The sequence below is a fragment of the Brachyistius frenatus genome, unplaced genomic scaffold (assembly GCF_029030835.1).
Source record: "Brachyistius frenatus isolate BFR_SWC_R1_liver_20210118 unplaced genomic scaffold, ASM2903083v1 Contig_129, whole genome shotgun sequence".
Taxonomy (NCBI): Eukaryota; Metazoa; Chordata; class Actinopteri; family Embiotocidae; genus Brachyistius; species Brachyistius frenatus.
Window position 1 is genome coordinate 900,868 of NW_027210728.1, and position 17,404 is coordinate 918,271.

The window sequence follows — 17,404 nt, forward strand, 5'->3', positions numbered from 1 at the left end:
TTAAATTTTTTATTATCAAGGCGGGATAATTTTTTTTAATTTTTTTTTTTAATCAATATATTTTAGAAGTCTTTAAGGATTCGGAAAATACCTTGAGAATAATTCTTATTTTTCAGCATCTTCAGAATATTTAAAAAAATAAATAATAATAATTAATTGAATTCAAACTTTAACAAAGAAACAGGAAGTACAGTATATTGCGGTTGCCATGGACACAGTAAATTGCGCTTTGAGCCCTTGATTTATCTACAACGTGAGCCCCCCCCTTTTTTTTTTTTTTTTAGCCCATATTTATTAACATTTTGAAATTTTTTAATTCGATTCTTTTTTTTTTTTTTAATGTACAACATGTAATAATAATAATAAATATAAATAAATAATTAAAAAATAATAATAATAAAGATACGATGTAAATCTTAAAAACATGAGGAATCTCAAGCAAATTCTTTATAGATTCCAATTATTACCCCCATTAAAGCCGTTTTGTAATAATTTCACAAATCATATTTACGAAAATGGCTGTAAATTTGTTGCAAGCGATGTACGCGTTCACCCGGGAACCGACAGTAGGTGGCGGTGTTTCAGAGGAAGGAGATATGTGACGTAATATGCGAAGAATGAGACGGGGAAGAAGAAGAAGAAGAAGAAGAAGAAGAAAAAGAATTCCAGTCACGTGACTAGTTTTGGACCCGGAAGAGACACGGTTGTGTCAAAAACAAATCGAGACTAGCGGTTGTTAAGGAGCTGAAAACTACATTTTCTGTGATCGCTTTGGCATCATATTCGCGTTGACATGGACGGTAAGGCGTGTTGTAACACCGTCTGAATGGACTCAGCCTCTGTTTTTCCAGCTATTTCTCCGATTTAACGTAAGATAGGCCAGCATTAGCGGGTTAGCTCGGTGTGTGGCTAGCTGAGCTCGCTGTCAGACCTGTTTTCATTTTCCAGCTCCTTCGTTTGTCACTTCTTCTTACGCACGTCCTCATATTTTCATTCATACACAAACGTGACACGTTTTAACTGGAAAAAAAAAATACACTGGAAAAATTATTATTTGTATTTGTCGTCACCTTGATTACATTTTTAGGGACATTTTAAATGAACTATATGTAAATATAATAATAAACCGCGAGTCGATCGTGTTTCAGTGTTGTTTCGCAGCTTAATATTTGTGCATTTTCACACATCTCCAGTCAGGACACTTCCACAAAATCACAAGGCATCATATTAAATGTGCACAATACTCTTTTAATCTGGATATCAACACACAAAAAAACAGGTGTCAGGGATTAGGGATAGATTTTTTTTTTTTTCCACCTGCCTGTAGAAACACTCATTTGTCAGAAGTAAATGATGCCTCTATAATATAATCTATTATAGTTGTTTTCTCACCTTCAAACAAAAACAAAAAAAAAGAAAGACTGCAAACCAGGGTTTCTACAAGTCTGGAAAAGTCTTAATAAACGCTGAATTCAGGTCCTTCACATGAACCCTTTTGAAGGTTTTAGTCCTGAATGCATTTCTTTTTGTTGCCTGTCACGAGACAATAAGATTAGCTGATAAGCGTGAGCCCATTGTTCCAATTGCTTTTCTTTCAGTTTCTCACTGAAACAACTGTGAAAAAGGGAATTAATGTGGCTATAAACAGCTCTTTAAAAAGTATTATTTTGGTGAACACAGTCTATCAGAATGAAAATATATAATTAATATATATTATAGAGAAAAAATTTCCCCTTGGGGATTAATAAAGTAACTATCTATCTATAGTTTGCCCACACACTGTATGTAAAGTATATTTCTATGTAATTGATAAATAATCTTGACATTACACTGCATAGACTGCACACTTCTAACTCCGTCTCTCACTGTCTGTCCGCAGAAACACTCTTCCAGTTAAAGGTATGTCCCTCTGAAAATGTTAAATCCATATGAGCTGGACAATTTAAAGTGGCTTATTTATAAAAAATAAAAAAAAATGTTGTCTCTTTGGATCGCAGTTTACTTCCAAGCAGCTCGAGAGACTGGCCAAGAAGGCAGAGAAGGAGTCTGAGAAGGAGCGGGCCAAAGTCAAGAAGGTGAGCCGACTGACACTGAGCTTCAGGCCAAACTGCTGTGTTGTTACATTACATTTCATTTATCTGACGCTTTTATCCAAAGCGACTTACAATAAGTGCATTTCAACCATGAGGGTACAAAACCCAGAACAACAGGAATCAAGAAAATACAATTTCTTAAAGAAAGCCAAACTACAAAGTGCTATCAGTAAGTGTCATTTTAAGCGCTACTAAAGTTCTACTATTCAAGGTAAAGTCTGAAGAGGTGTGTTTTTAGTTTGCGGCGGAAGATGTTCAGAGTTTCTGCTGTTCTGATGTCGGTGGGGAGCTCATTCTACCATTTAGGAGCCAGGACAGAAAACAGTCGTGATTTTGTTGAGAGTTTAGCTCAGTGAGGAGCAACAAGCCGATTGGTGGAAGCAGAGCGGAGGGAGCGGGCTGGGATGTAAGGTTGGACCATGTCCTGGATGTACACTGGACCTGATCTGTTCACAGTACGGTACGCAAGTACCAATGTTTGGAAATGGATGCGGGCAGCTACCAGTAACCAGTGAAGGGGGAGGAGGAGGAGGAGGAGGAGCGGAGTAGTGGGAGTGAATTTAGGAGGTTAAAGACCAGTCGAGCTGCTGCATTCTGGATGAGCTGCAGAGGTCGGACGGCACTAACAGGTAGACCTGCCAGGAGGGAGTTACAGTAGTCTAGACGTGAGATGACCAGAGCCTGGACCAGAACCTGGACCAGAACCTGCGCAGCCTTCTGAGTGAGAAGAGGATGTATTCTCCTGATGTTGTGCAGCATGTATCTACAGGAACGCGTCGTTGCAGTGATGTTGGCAGAAAGAGAGAGTTGACTGTTGAGTGTCTCTGAGGTTCCTAGCAGTCAGGGTCGGCGATAACAGAGTTGTCCAAGGTAGTCGTCAGGTTGAGGGTGGGAGAGTCTTTCCCCGGAAGGAGGAGTAGTTCGGTTTTGTCGAGGTTGATTTTCAGGTGGTGTGAGGACATCCACTGAGAGATGTCAGTCAGACAGGCAGAGATTCGTGCTGCTACCTGCGTTTCAGATCGGGGAAAAGAGAGGATCAGTCGGGTGTCATCTGCATAGCTGTGGTAGGAAAAGCCATGCGAGTGAATGACAGAGCCGAGAGAGTCGGTGTACAGAGAGAAGAGGAGGGGACCCAGGACGGAGCCTTGAGGGACACCAGTAGTGAGAGGACAGGGTAACTGAATGGTCCCGCAGTGCTCTGTATTGTCCGTCTTATCTGCTGTCACTATTTTCTTTCTGTATTTCCATTGCCATCTCTCTGATTCAATCAAAATGCATCTAAATCGAGGGAAATGTGCATAAAAACAATCAGAGAAACTATTACAGCAGCAGCTTCTCTGGCTCATTAATTGTTCTGTTTAACGAAAGTGAAGAATTTAAAACATCCATACTTGTTATCACATTCCTACCGATTATCCCTTTATCTGTATTTGTTTAACCTGCTAAACTGTGCTGCTTTGCATTTGTACTCACTCACTCAGAGAGGTTTAGGTGTGGCCCGGAAGTCTTTATTTTCTCAGTCAATTGTTATTTTCAATTCTGATCGATGACAGAGTCTTTGAATCAGGAAGTGCAAGTGTTTCTTGTGTGGGAATTTGTTGCTGGATGACAACAACAACCCTGATTACCTGTTTATTGAATGGCCAGCTGTCATTAACAGGGTTCATGGAATATCAGGGAGTTTCTAAAACTGTTTTTCATTTTTTTTTTGGCCACGTCATGGAATATCAGGGAATTTGTTTTTGCATCTTTCAATTTTAGTTGCATTTTATCAAAATATAATATTTTCCATGTAGTCTTTTTTTTATTATTTTTTTTAATTGCTTTATTTCAGATGTTTTGAGTGGTTTTATCCCCTTTTGTGTTTGTCAAGGATGGCAAACATGCCAGGAAAATGTAAATTTTAAGAGCTTTGTCTACAAAATGATGACTTCAAAGACTGGATGATGAAAAATAGAAGACAGAAAGGCTAAGAGTAAAGTAGCACCGCCTGTTTTTCTGTTTATTATAATTCATGGAATATTTTAGTCAGTGAAAGTCAGGAAATTTGACACTGGACATGTGAGTTTGAACCCTGCGTCAGAATGATGGTGCGTTCAGTGGACTTCAGGAGACTCCAAAGTCACCTGATTTGAAACCCGTATCAAATCTGCAGAAATGATATGACTTTGAATCAGGTCGACATGGAGCAGAATATCTGAGGAAGGTTTACAACATCTGTGGAGTCCATGACACCAAGAACTGAGTTGGGTTGTGAGAATAAGACACAATATTTGTGTGGTGCTCCTAATAAAGTGCTCACTGAGAGCAGTTTTGTAGCTTTTATCTTTTCCTTCTAATCCAAAAAACTTTTCTAATTAATTTTTTGGACTCTTGTCCCATCCAGAAAATTCACATATATTCGCTAGAAGTCCTTTCACAACCTTTTGGTACTTTTAGGGCTCCATATTTAGATTATTTTACTTTAAATTTTTATAAACAGTACATCTATAGTCTTAGATTTTACTGGTCAGATGAGTCTTGTTAGTGGCACACATGAGTCAGCAGGGGGCAGTGCAAGTTTAGCTCTGACCAAGGAGTGGCTGGGTGGAAAGTGATGTCTCACTATTTCCTGAATGGCTCGATGTTTTTAGAGCTACACCATCGGTCATTGGCCAACTCTGTTCCTGTTTTAAACACATGTTTGGTTTAGAGATTACAGAAGTGACGTTCAGACAGTTAAACTCACGGAGCTGTGTCACAACCGAGCCCTTATTATCGCACTCAACAGACATTTTTTTTCCTGTTGAGTCATGATAGTCTTCACTTGTCATTCTGCTTAACATCTCATGCATTTTAAATGAGGAGGGATGGAAGTCTGATGTGATGCTGCTGCTGTTTGTTTTCTTCCTGCTTATCGATTCTGATTCATATTGTTGCTGTTAGCTTTATGTGAACTGCACTTTGTTTTCATTAGTTTTCAGTCATCTGTGAGAGGTGGACAATGTTTAATGCAGCACCAAAGTACAACACAAAAAATACAAGTAAATTCAAAAAGAAAACAAATACTAACAGCACTAAGTACTTGTAGTCCACACACACACACACACACACACACACACACACACACACACACACACACACACACACACACACACACACACACACACACACACACACACAACCAGTAGCTGTTTTTGACTCTATCTGTAACTGTAATTTATAAGCTACAAGTATGTGATAGTATATGCTTACAATTGCTTCTGTTGTTTTGTAATAAAATGATAATAATTCAAGTATAATCCAATCTGGGATCTGGTAATATTTAATGGGGCTTTGTGATGTGTTTTTTTTTTTTTTTTTTTTTTTAATCTCAGTAAAAGTGAAATTAATCTATGAATAACTCCAAAGTGAAACAACATCATTAGTTGCAGCCATTTTTTTGTCTGTATTGATAAGAATCCATCTGAGCCTTTTGTACAACGTTAAGACTAAACATGAAGCAGTATTGCGCCTGTATGTCTGAATATGTATCCACACTGTGTGCACGTCCACTTGGAGGATTAAATGACTGGTGAAGAGCATTAACAGCGTCTTTGTCCCTGCAACAGGCTTTGCAACAGAAAAATGTGGAGTGCGCCAGAGTTTATGGAGAGAACGCCATCCGGAAAAAAAATGAAGGCCTCAATTGGCTGCGCATGGCGTCACGAGTCGACGCCGTGGCCTCTAAAGTCCAGACAGCTGTCACCATGAAGGCAGTAAGTTTCCAGTCAGGTCACCAGGACGCGCGCTGCTCTCCATTTAAAAACAGCTCTGTATGTTTAAAATAAAGGAAAAATAATGCTACCAACTATTTATATGTTATAAATGTGTCTCACTTTTTCCATCAGGTGACCAAAAACATGGGCCAGGTAACCAAAGCTCTGGACAAAGCTCTGAGCGCCATGGACCTCCAGAAGGTCTCTGCAGTCATGGACAAGTTTGAAACCCAAGTCCAGAACCTGGACGTCCACACCTCAGTGAGTTGCGGCAGCCTGTGTGCTTCTGTGCTTGTAGTACAAATGATTTGAATGTTCTACAAACACCAGGGCTGATAAGGACATATGAAAAATAACTCTAACCTCTCTCTCTCTCGCTCTGTTCTCCTGCACCAGGTGATGGAGGATTCAATGAGCTCAGCAATGACGCTGACCACGCCTCAGGAGCAGGTGGACAACCTGATCCACCAGATAGCAGAGGAGAGCGGCCTGGAGGTGATGGACCAGCTCAGCCAGTTGCCTGCCGGAGCTACGTCAGTGGGCGCGGAGAGCTCCCGGGTCCAGGAGAAGGAGGACCTGCTGTCTCGACGGTAAGGACGAGCGTCTGTACTTAATATACTGTTCTGTAACTGCAGGGTTACAGCTCAGAATAGGAACTGAATCTCAGAGTTTTTTTTTTTTTTGGGTTTTTTTCTCCACGGTTTCAATTGATTGATTTATTTTTTCCTCAAAACAAAACATGATTCAGAAATAGTTTCCCTCATTAAAACTTTACACCTTTCCCCAGTAACTACAGCTGGATGTGCACGGCTAAGAAAAGAAAAGCACCACCACCGAGGCTGTTACTACCCTTTACACAATGTAAACACTGTGAAGAAAAACGAGTTAAAAAAAACACACAAAAAAAGATAATTTAAATAACACTTTGAGACCAATGCACGCAAGATGATAGAGATAATAGAAATGTAGAAAATAGATTAAAAGCTAAAATAATGATAAATTGACCGGAAGTGTCCTTTTAAAATTACTGCGCAGAACATTTAAATCAAAGAGATAAAGATGGAATACTTTCTAGATTTTAGTAATTCAAGTTTTGGTCTGTAGATGGACAATAATGCTGGAAAATGTAAAGAAAAAAGCAGGTAGTTAAATGAACCAAACAATCGGTCGAATACAATTTTTAAGAATTTCTTCAGTAGTTTTCATGATGTTGCAAATTGGATGAATATATTTCTGGCTCTTGATCAGTGACTCTTACAATTATTGGCTAATTATCAAAGGTTGCAGCTTCTCAGGTGTTAAGAATCACTGCTTTATCTCACTGTGAATATGTTTTGGTTTTAGACTGTGGGTTGGACACAGAGAGACACTTTTCGAAGATCACTGTCTTGTCTATTTTCTGATGGTTTAAATCCCAAACAAACATTTTTCTCAGTGCATTAAGAGCTTCTTTTTTTTAAATGACGGTGACGAATGACCGGTGTGCTGCTGTGGTGATCTTTGCATCTGAACCACGAGTTATTTCTAGAAAAGCATAATTAGGACAGGAAGCAGCTTTCACATGCCGGCCTGTCAGCCGCTCATTAAGCAGGTGTTACAAAGGCATGAAGGTGCCGTTATCTCGTTACGAGCGGCTTTCTGGCAGCAAACACGCTGTCAGGAGGAAACGTGCTGTTCTCGTCCCATGTTGAGAGAAATGGGCAGCTTAAAGAAGATTTAGGTTAGAGTGAGACGCCGGCTGTAAATTCATAATGATTTCTACTGATTTAATATGCAGGATAATTATATGTGATCAGAGCGTCCTTAAGGGTTGTTTGTTTTTTGGGAAAGTGAGCATGTTGTCATACTTAACGAGCCTGCAAAAACCTTTTTCTTCAGGATTTGGGATTTCTTGGTCTCTCAAAAGCCCGATACTTGTAAATTTAAATAAATTAAATCAGATAACGATCCTTTTTTCACGAGCACAAGATATAAATAAATGGTTTTATTTGAGTTTTTTCTTGTGACCTGGGGGTGTGTTTACACGCTCTGTAGAGGAATGTTGTGGTGACAGGAACTTGGTATCAGCACCACTCAAGTTATGCAATTCCTGTTACAACACAATTTGAGACAAGACCAAATATTTCCAGCATCTCAAATTTAATGATTTGATGCTTATTGCGTCGTGTATTTGAAAATGTTACCTTGGCCTGTAGGAAATTATAATGGCAATTTTTCGATTGTGTAGACAAAATTATTCATTACGTTTAAGCTTTTCTGTGTAACACAAGTGTTTATCAGTCACCTCGGTCTGTTGGAAATTTCCTTATATTTTCTTGGCATTTTGTCAACAAAACAATAAGAAAGAATTGTGAAAGTAATCGTTACCTGTTCACAGCATATTTATAGCTGTAATGGACAACATTATAGCTATACATAGCTACAAGTTTGTGCGATGCCACACCTGAAAGTAAACCGAGGTTTATGTTTACGTTCCATACTTTCGAACCGGTTAGTTTTAATTTAACGTGGAATTTTTTTGGGAGCAGTCATCAGAACTTTAAATGACAAACCCGCAAACTGTTGTCATCACCGACGACGGCTGCGCGTCGTCGTTGACATTGATTGATTGGCAGACGGGTGTGTGACTGACGTGTTGTTCAGTGGAAAAAAATGAATCAACATATTTATGTCATTGCCACTGTTGTGTTGTTATTACGGCATTACTGCCAGCAGTTATTGTCCTTACGGGAAATTCTTTGTAAGTGCTTTTCTTTTCTTTCTTTTTTTTTTTTTTTTTTTACTTTTGATGTCTTTTACTTTTCAATACTTTGTCTCCTCCTCTCCTCTTGTGCTGCAGCCGGCTAAAATGTACTTCCCTTCTGGTTCTTTGTCTTCCTCTTTTGTTAAATGGGTGATAATAGTCTCCCTCGATTTCCTGTAATTAGTCAGAAAGTCCGAACCATCCAAAAAGTGTTTTGTGACCGAACCCCGGTTCAGTTTGACCGAGAAAGACGAAGTCAGAAGGTCCGGCCCAAACGAGACGGGTGTGAAAGCACCTTTTAAAAGCAGGCAGATGGACGGTCGTGAAATGTAATTCAATGCACTTCACCTTGTTAATGCGTCTTTGTTGACGTCACTGAAACACCTCGCGCTCTTTGTTCACAGGTTGGCGGCTCTGAGGAACTGAAGTCGGCCGCCGGAGAGGCGACGCGGCCTCTGACAGCTGCCTGGAAGCAGATGAGTTTTAACGACGGCGACAACGGGAGCTGTGTGTGTTTCTATCGAACTGTTCCTACCGGGAGGACTTAATGAGCCTATTGATTACCACCCACGCGCCCCTCCACCCCCTCTCTCCTCTGCTCTATAAATATATACACACAAACACACAGCAGCCCAGAAATACCCAGAAAGGCCTGAGTGTCTCTGTGGTTCACCTTCCCGTTTCGATCCATCTCTTCTCCATCTTCCTCTTAACTCCCCATCGGATCTCAGTCTACCGTCACTTTTTTTTTTTTTTTTTCTCCCTTTTCTCCAAATCACAGGCTTTTGGATGTAAAAGCTTTGTACAAAACCACATTCTACAAATGACCAAGATGAAGAGTTTTAATTGGCAGGTATAGTTATTATGAGGGCAGCCGGGCCTCCCGGCGGTCCTACGGGCCTCCCGGCGGTCCTACGGGCCGCGGCAGGCTGCAGGTGTGTTTTTGTTTCTTTTTTGCAGCTTCTTTTTTTTTTTTTGTTTCATCCAGAAAAGGATTTAAATTGTGTTTGAAGGACGGAGACGCTGACATTTACCAGGAAAGAAAGATCAGTTTAAAATAGACGCAGGTAACACTAACAGACTTCAGTGTCATCCATCTACGTCAGTTTATGATGCTGTAAACAACAAAAGGACAATCATTGTGTTTCCCCGTGAATGACGTTTCCTTCCTTTACTGTTACTCTTGATTTGTTTTTGATTACTTCTCATGCATGTAGTCAGACTTTTTTTTTCTTTCTTCTTTCTTCTTTGCTTTGAATGCCTTATTCGGGATGCAGTTGCTTGCATAGGTGCTTCCTCCGCCAGTGCCTGAAGGTCGGTAGTCTAGGCGATCAGAACCAGGAATTTTTCCGTCGCTCCTCCCGCCAGACGAGAGCCGGAGATGCTTTTGTCTCCTTCTCCAGCCAACAGCCAACTTCACATTGACGCTGACCGCGGCAAGCGCCGGCTCCGGTTGCCATCCGCCGTCACAGGTGGACATTTTATTATCTCCGGCCCTGTAGCCTGATCTCCTTTGTGGGTTTTGGGTGTTTTTGATTTGAGCCGCACCGGAAAACTCACTCAGATATTTTGGGCAGCGTTCTCGAAATAACGCAGCCGTCTCCACCCAGTTTCCGTTCAACAGATTTTTAGGAGTGCAGTCAGAGCAGGGATGGATTGGACATGCCGGAGCCCAATTTGCCTTTTTAAACTGCACATTTGCTTTTAGGTGGTGTAGATGTGAAGAAGGTTTGCATCGCGAGCAGGTGACACCGAGAGACAGAGAAACTAAATGTACAACAGCTTCTGAATGTGTTTGAGTTAAAGGCTTCCTCGTTTTCTGTTTTTTGATGTCTGCAGTGACTTTCCTGTTAAGTGCTTTGACTGGTTTCGCTGGTCAGACTTCGTTGAGGAGGTGACAGACAGACAGACAGACAGACAGACAGACAGACAGGCAGGAAGAAGAAGCCCGACCTCCACCTATGACCGAGCAGCTTCACCCCCTGGATAATCTTTTCATTTTCTCGTCCATTTTAACACGGGGAGGGTTTATTCATACGAGTTCCGCAGTCTCTGCAGCACTTTTTGTTTTGTATATTTATCTTGTGAAAATAAAATCTTGCCCCTCTGACGCTGTCCTTCGTTTGACGTCGGTAGTTTGTGCGTCGAACGCAGGAAACGGGAACCTTTTTAGAGAAATTCGGTACCTCTACCCGCGTCTCCCACCGGATGAACCGGGTCTACGTGAAAGACGAATACTCGAGCACGTTTGAGCCCGAAGCCTTCGTACGGAGGGCAATCAAAGAGGTCGTAGACTTCTCCTGTTGATGCTTTCTGAAGGTTCAGGAACACCATTCACCACTTGGGAAGTTCCTCTTGTTAGTTCTTGGGGAAATGTAAGTCCCAGGAACTTGTGGCGTAGCGGTTTTACAAAAACATGAACGTGAACCTTCAGATTCAGGGTCCAGCATCGAGGCCTGTAATGCGAGCGTCGTGCTAAAAAAAGACAACAACACATCTGCAGTATTTATAATATTCGGCTGCTGGGAGGAGAACTATTGTGTGGCCTGGTGCTAATTTGGCATTTCAGGACAATGCTGTTGGATTAGTCATCGTGGCTGCGTATGATCTCATTTGCAACACTAGGCAGATCACAACCGTGGGTTTATGAATATTCAAGCAGAGTGCAAATACAGACTGCAGCGTTGTCCGGGTAAACAGACGAAACTGCAGCACGAACTGCCAAATACTCCTGTAGATTCTCATTGAAGATCTTAGAGGGGGGAGGAGGTGGGGGGATGGGAAAGGGGAGGGGGCGGCAGGATGGAGGGCGGTTTCACACATGAATGTAAAAACGCCCCCCCCCCCCCCCCCACCCCCAACTCCCACCCACCTCTTCTCTCCTGCTGTCTCCCTCCTCCTGTTTGTGAAATAAGTCATGAGGTAAATTATCATGCCATGGGTAAATAATTAGACGGCCCGGGGAGGGCAGCAGCACAAATGCCAGGCAGGAAAAATGTGCGTGCCTGGCAGCCCCACAACAAACTGCCTGTCGCTCCTCGAAAATGTCAAAGCCCAGGCCGGAGCGATCACCCCAGCAGGTTGTCCTGGCGTGCGCTGAGTGTTTCCACCGAGGACTCCCCCGCCTTTTCTTTTTCTGGAAGCCCTGACTTAGCCGTGGTGACAGAAGGAGGACGCACAACTCATGAAAACACAATAGATGATGAACAAGCCGTCTCGGAAGTGACTCCGCCGAACAGTGAGCGAGATGAGCCTCGCAATGAGGCGACCTCGCTAACCCGTCCGCCGGGGAATGAAAAACTGCAGGTTATGAATTGAAAATGGCTTTTAAATACGTGAGTGACTCCCAGCGGGAGCCGGTTACTATAAAAAGCGCTGCTGGCAGGCCTTCTGCCGGCAGATCGGAGTTCCCCCTTTTTTTTTTTTTTTTAATGCTACAGTCCGGAGATGAGCGGCGGTGTCATGTTCCCCCGTTGTGTCTCCTGTTTGTGTTTGACAAATAAGCACCAGCCTACTTGGCAGCGGGTTTGTAACTGGAAACGGCTCGGGGTGTGTGGTGAGCATATTGCATCAGTGTCACGGGATAGTCCTGTGGGGGTCAAAGGTCAGGAAACAGAAACTGAGAGTGAAAAGTGTGCAGTAGGTCAGCAATAGAGAGGAGCAATAAAATTGACATCATATTTTACAGCTTACATCATATTTTACAGCTTATATCATGTTTTACAGCTTACATAATATTTTACAGCTTATATAATGTTTTACAGTTTACATCATATTTACAGTTTACATCATATTTACAGTTTACATCATATTTTACTTTGTATATCATATTTTACAGTTTAAATCATATTTTACAGTGTATATCATATTTACAGTTTACTTCATATTTTACAGTGTATATCATATTTACAGTTTATATCATATTTTACAGTTTATATATTTTACAGTTTACATCATATTTACAGTTTACATTATATTTACAGTTTAAATAATATTTTACAATGTATATCATATTTACAGTTTATATCATATTTTACGGTTTACATCATATTTTACAGTTTACATCGTATTTACAGTTTACATCATATTTTCAGTTTACATCGTATTTTGTAGTTTACATCATATTTACAGTTTACATAATACTTTACGGTTTACATCATATTTACAGTTTACATCATATTTTGCGGTTTACATCATATTTTACAGTTTACATCGTATTTACAGTTTACATCATATTTTCAGTTTACATCGTATTTACAGTTTACATCGTATTTTCAGTTTACATCGTATTTTGTAGTTTACATCGTATTTACAGTTTACATAATACTTTACGGTTTACATCATATTTACAGTTTACATCATATTTACAGTTACATCATATTTTACAGTGTATATCATATTTACAGTTTACATCATTTACAGTTTACATCATATTTAGTTTATATCATATTTAGTTTATATCATATTTACAGTTTACATCATATTTACAGTGTATATCATATTTACAGTTTACATCATATTTAGTTTACATCATATTTACAGTAAGTCATTGAAAAACATGGTGGAGGGCACACTGTGTGTTGTGTCAAGTGTTCCTGCTGAACATCCACTGAACAATAAATAGAGGTACCGACGGGTGAAATGTCCCCTTTAAGTGACATGATTTGATAAAGGCAACATTGAGGACAAATATTAAACGATTACATTAATTCCACTTGTCAACTATCTGTACCGTTTGTGTCTTAAAACGTTGTTTATCGTCTAAACATTAGAGACACACGATAACAGGATCTGTTTATTTTTTTTTTTGGTCTGATTTAGTTGGTTTCAGGTAGAATTTTTGGGGGGTTTTGTGCCTTTTTTTGGGTTTGGTTCTTTTGTCTTCGTTATTCCTTCATGTCTCTTTGACATTTTCACTTTTAGTAATCGGTGTGGTCACACAATAAATACGAGTACCAACATATTAACTTGTAATTTGTGTTGTATATTGATTTGCCTTGCAGGAAATGACAAGCACAATGCCGGGGAGAGAGGTGGGGCGAAATGGAAACTAGACATCAGGGGAAAACAGGAAAGGCAAGAGGGTCTGTTTCCATCCCATTATGTTGATTCCCGTACCATTGTGTTCAGCAGCACTTGACACCTGAATAGGTCTACCATGAATCGGCTGAACTGATGCATGAATACGAATTGAATTTAGCAGAAAAACACACCGTTGTTTGCTCATACGCATGAAAGGTTTTATGCATTAAATATGTATCCTAGTTGTTTATCTCAATATATATATATATATATATATTTTTAAATCAATTTGATTTAATTGCGCGCACAATAATGAGGACCTGTTAACCTCAAGTCTTCCAGCACCAAACGTCCCTGTGGTGTGCTGCACTCCTCACGTATCGCTCCGTTGTTTTATTTTGTATTCAGTCTTAGCAAATTCCACCATTTTATTTTTGCTTGGGGAAAATGAAATACACGTCCTGCTGTGTCTTGTGTTTCATAGGTAATCCCTTGCACGCACACGCACACACACATTATGGTGTTCCCTCTCCCATGTGACCGCCCCTGTTTATTGTCTGAGGGCGGGGGGGGGGGGGGGGGGGGGAGCCGACGCTATGGGCCGCTCCGATTGGATTAATAGCGGGCTACGTCAAGGTAGTCATAGTTACCCAGCGAGAGACCGGAAGCAGTGGAATTTCTTTTTTTTTTTAAATAAACGCAAACAGCAGATAAACCGTAGATTTTATAGCTGTAGAGTTTCATAGGCTATGTTTGTAACTAAAAAGGTAGGCTCTTAGCAGTACTAATTTCTCTCGTTTAATGTTTAGATTCAGCTGCTGAATTCTTTTGTTTGATATTTAAAAAAAAAAAAAATTGCGGGTGAATATTCTACTTTTAGGTTTGTTTGTTTTTAATCAAATGTGTGATGTTTATGTGTTAAGATTTCAAAATGTCTGGGTTAAACCTCAACTCAAGCTTTTATCAAAAATCATGAATTAGATTTTTTTTTGTTTTTGTTTGTTTTTCTAGTGCTGATTCTTTTCCCCTTTCAATTAGGATTAAATTTTAAAAAAAAAATTATTGCAAAAAAAAAAGAACTAACAATAGTAACGCAAAATATTACCCCTGAAATTCACTAATTTAATACAACAACAAAAAAATTGCCAATGTAATAAGCAAAAAAGTTTGCTTAATTTTCCTCAACGAGATAAAGGCCTTTTATTTTGGCATCTCGTGACCGGAAGTCTCGCTTTTTTTTTTTTTTTTTTTTTTTAGTTCGAGCCAGCTTTAAAAAAAATAAAATAAATAAATAAAAAAATCTCTGAGCAGCAAACAAACGGCAGCGGAACTACGATGCTCTCAGTTTTCATCAACCGGGGAGACAATAACTCCAGAAGACGAGGCGAGGCTTCGGTTCATCGTGACGTTCATCTTAGCACCGAGTAGACGAAAAAAAAAAAAAAAAAAAAAAAAAAGGCGGACCCGTGCGAGCGCGTTTCCCCGGAGCTTGCCGCTGTCGAGCCGGGGGGGCTCCGACAGGACAGGACGGGGCGGGGTGATGTTTAGGTTCCGGTATAACGGCGGCGAGAAAATGGGAACCAGAAGAGATGCGGAGCCAGCTGCCGACGCTGTGCCTTTGTACCGGAGACTAGAATGAGAAGTTCACCGTCCTGGTGTTGCGGGGCGACGACGGTGTAACCGTCCGGGGAGGCCGCCAGGCGGGGGGAGAAGCGTGTCTCTGCGGCGCCCCTCCGCCCCCCTTCCCGTCGATACGATGAGGACGCTATTTACATTCTGTTGTCTCTTCCTTCTTACCGGCGGAGCAGACCGGGCGTGGGCCACCGGAAACCTGACTGTCGACAGCGGCAACGACACCAACCTGACGGCCGACAGCAGCAGCAGCAGCAGCAGGTACATCCGAATCGGGGACGGCTCGTCGCAGGAATTTGAGTTTCCTGAAAACAAGAACGGCGTGATTGTAATCTCCAGTCGGTACCGGAGCGCCGCGAGCAGCAGGAAGGGCCGCCAGAGCTGGAAGCAGACGGTGAAAGTCCGCTCCCTGGACCCGGAGGTCCTCTCCATCCTCAACGTGACGGACAGCGGGCGCGCAGGAGCAGCCGACAGCTACATCATCAGCATCCGCTCCGGGTTCCCAGGCAGGGCTCAGCTGGAGATCCAGCTGCTCGACCTGGACCAGAACTCCTTGCCGGTTCTGATTGAGGAGAGGACAGATTACGCCATCAGAGTGGCGCCTGGTACCGATGACCCGGCCACCCGGCTCATCCAGTCGGGTGGCCTGTCCCATTTCTCCGAGAACCCTGTGCTGTTTGCCTTGCTGCCCCTCATCTTTGTCAACAAGTGTGCCTTTGGGTGCAAGGTGGAGGTGGAGGTGCTGCGGGGTCTGCTGAGGAACCCTGTGCCGCTGCTCCTCGGGGTGCTGGGTCAGTTCCTCGTGATGCCACTGTATGCCTACTGTGTGTCCCGGCTGGCCTCGCTGCCCACGGCGCTCTCCCTGGGTCTGGTCATCACCTGCTCCGCCCCGGGCGGCGGCGGCGGCTACCTGTACAGCCTGCTGCTCGGGGGAGACGTCACCCTGGCCATCTCCATGACGCTGGTGTCCACGGTGGTGGCGGCGGCGGCGATGCCTCTGTCCTCGGCTCTGTACGGCCGGCTGCTGGGCGTCCACGCCGCCCTGCACGTGCCGTTCGTGAAGATCCTGGGCACCCTCCTCTTCATCGCCATCCCCATCTCGCTGGGCATGCTGGTGAAGCTGCGCCTGCCCGCCCTCACCCGCGTCCTGCTGGCGCTCATACGACCCTTCAGCTTCGTGCTCATCGTGGGCGGCATCTTCATGGCCTACCAAATGGGCGCGTCCATCCTGGCCAACGTCAAGCCCCAGATCGTGGCGGTTGGGGTGACGGTGCCTTTGCTGGGCCTGGTGGTCGGGGCCGTCATGGCCAAGCTGGCGGGCCTGGCTCCGCCGCAGAGGAAGACGGTCAGCATCGAGGTGGGTGTCCAGAACAGCCTGCTGGCTCTGGCTGTCATGCAGCTGTCCTTCCGCAGGCTGGAGGCGGACTTCGCGTCGCAGGCGCCCTTCATCGTGGCCCTCAGCAGCACCACGGAGATGCTGCTCATAGTTCTGGGCTACTACGCCCAGCGGAAGCTGTGTGGCTCCGCCGTCCCCAGGAGCGACGCCTGATTGTAGCTGCAGTTTTGTTCTGAACTTTTTTTTTTGTTGTTGAAGAAAACAACCCTCTGAATCCTGTGGAAATCTGGTGTCCCCGAAGTCTTGGCGACAAGACAGCCCAACAATCTCCAATCCAGTCATCGCTGTTGTTGTACACGGGACAGTGAATGGACTTTTTTTTTTTTTTTTTTGTCGTTCTTTTGTCGTTGTTTTCGTATTTTTTCATGAAAACCAAAGGCCTTTTACCCCTCTGAGACCTTTTTGTGTTTATTTTACAATATGTACTTTTTCAAATTCAGATTATACTGTGAGGTACCTAATGTAAATATTCATAAAAAGAGAAATACCTATAAAAGAAAAAGATATTTTTCTACCAGATTACCTTTTGTAATCAAAAAAGCAAAGATTGATTTGTATCATGTTTACAAAAGGTCCATGTGTCTTAGCCTGAGGGGAATTTATTTGGGGGGGGGGGTTAAACAGGAAACCTTTGTGAATCAGATGGGAACATGATGAAACGACGATGATTTTTTGAAAGTATTTGCCACTGATTGTGTTTCCTGGATCGTCGAATCCATGTACTTGAATATTTGAGAGGAGAGACGAAGAAAAAGCAAATAAAAATAATTGTTAAAGCAGA

At 42.4% G+C, this 17,404-nt stretch overlaps 2 protein-coding genes and 1 long non-coding RNA gene across 4 annotated transcripts; all 3 read left to right on the forward strand.

Moving 5' to 3' along the window:
* Positions 1-688: 688 nt before the first annotated feature.
* chmp1a (charged multivesicular body protein 1A) lies at positions 689-10,680 on the forward strand. 2 transcript variants are annotated; one of them, XR_011311621.1, is made up of 8 exons: positions 689-800; positions 1,880-1,899; positions 1,998-2,075; positions 5,684-5,830; positions 5,963-6,091; positions 6,227-6,420; positions 8,978-10,045; positions 10,413-10,680. XR_011311621.1 is itself a non-coding variant. In XM_069714293.1 (7 exons), the coding sequence occupies exons 1-7, from the start codon at positions 794-796 to the stop codon at positions 8,997-8,999; spliced, it is 597 nt and encodes a 198-aa protein (XP_069570394.1). In that variant the 5' UTR covers positions 689-793; the 3' UTR covers positions 9,000-10,680. The 2 variants fall into 2 exon arrangements, 1 of the variants encoding a protein (XP_069570394.1); XM_069714293.1 differs by having other exon boundaries at positions 8,978-10,680.
* Positions 10,681-12,403: 1,723 nt separating this feature from the next.
* On the forward strand, positions 12,404-13,536 carry LOC138630143 (uncharacterized). Its single transcript, XR_011311622.1, has 2 exons — positions 12,404-12,630; positions 13,116-13,536. It is a non-coding gene; the product is annotated as an uncharacterized lncRNA (long non-coding RNA).
* Positions 13,537-14,882: 1,346 nt separating this feature from the next.
* On the forward strand, positions 14,883-17,404 carry slc10a3 (solute carrier family 10 member 3). The gene has a single exon (XM_069714330.1). The coding sequence runs from the start codon at positions 15,352-15,354 to the stop codon at positions 16,774-16,776; it is 1,425 nt and encodes a 474-aa protein (XP_069570431.1). The 5' UTR covers positions 14,883-15,351; the 3' UTR covers positions 16,777-17,404.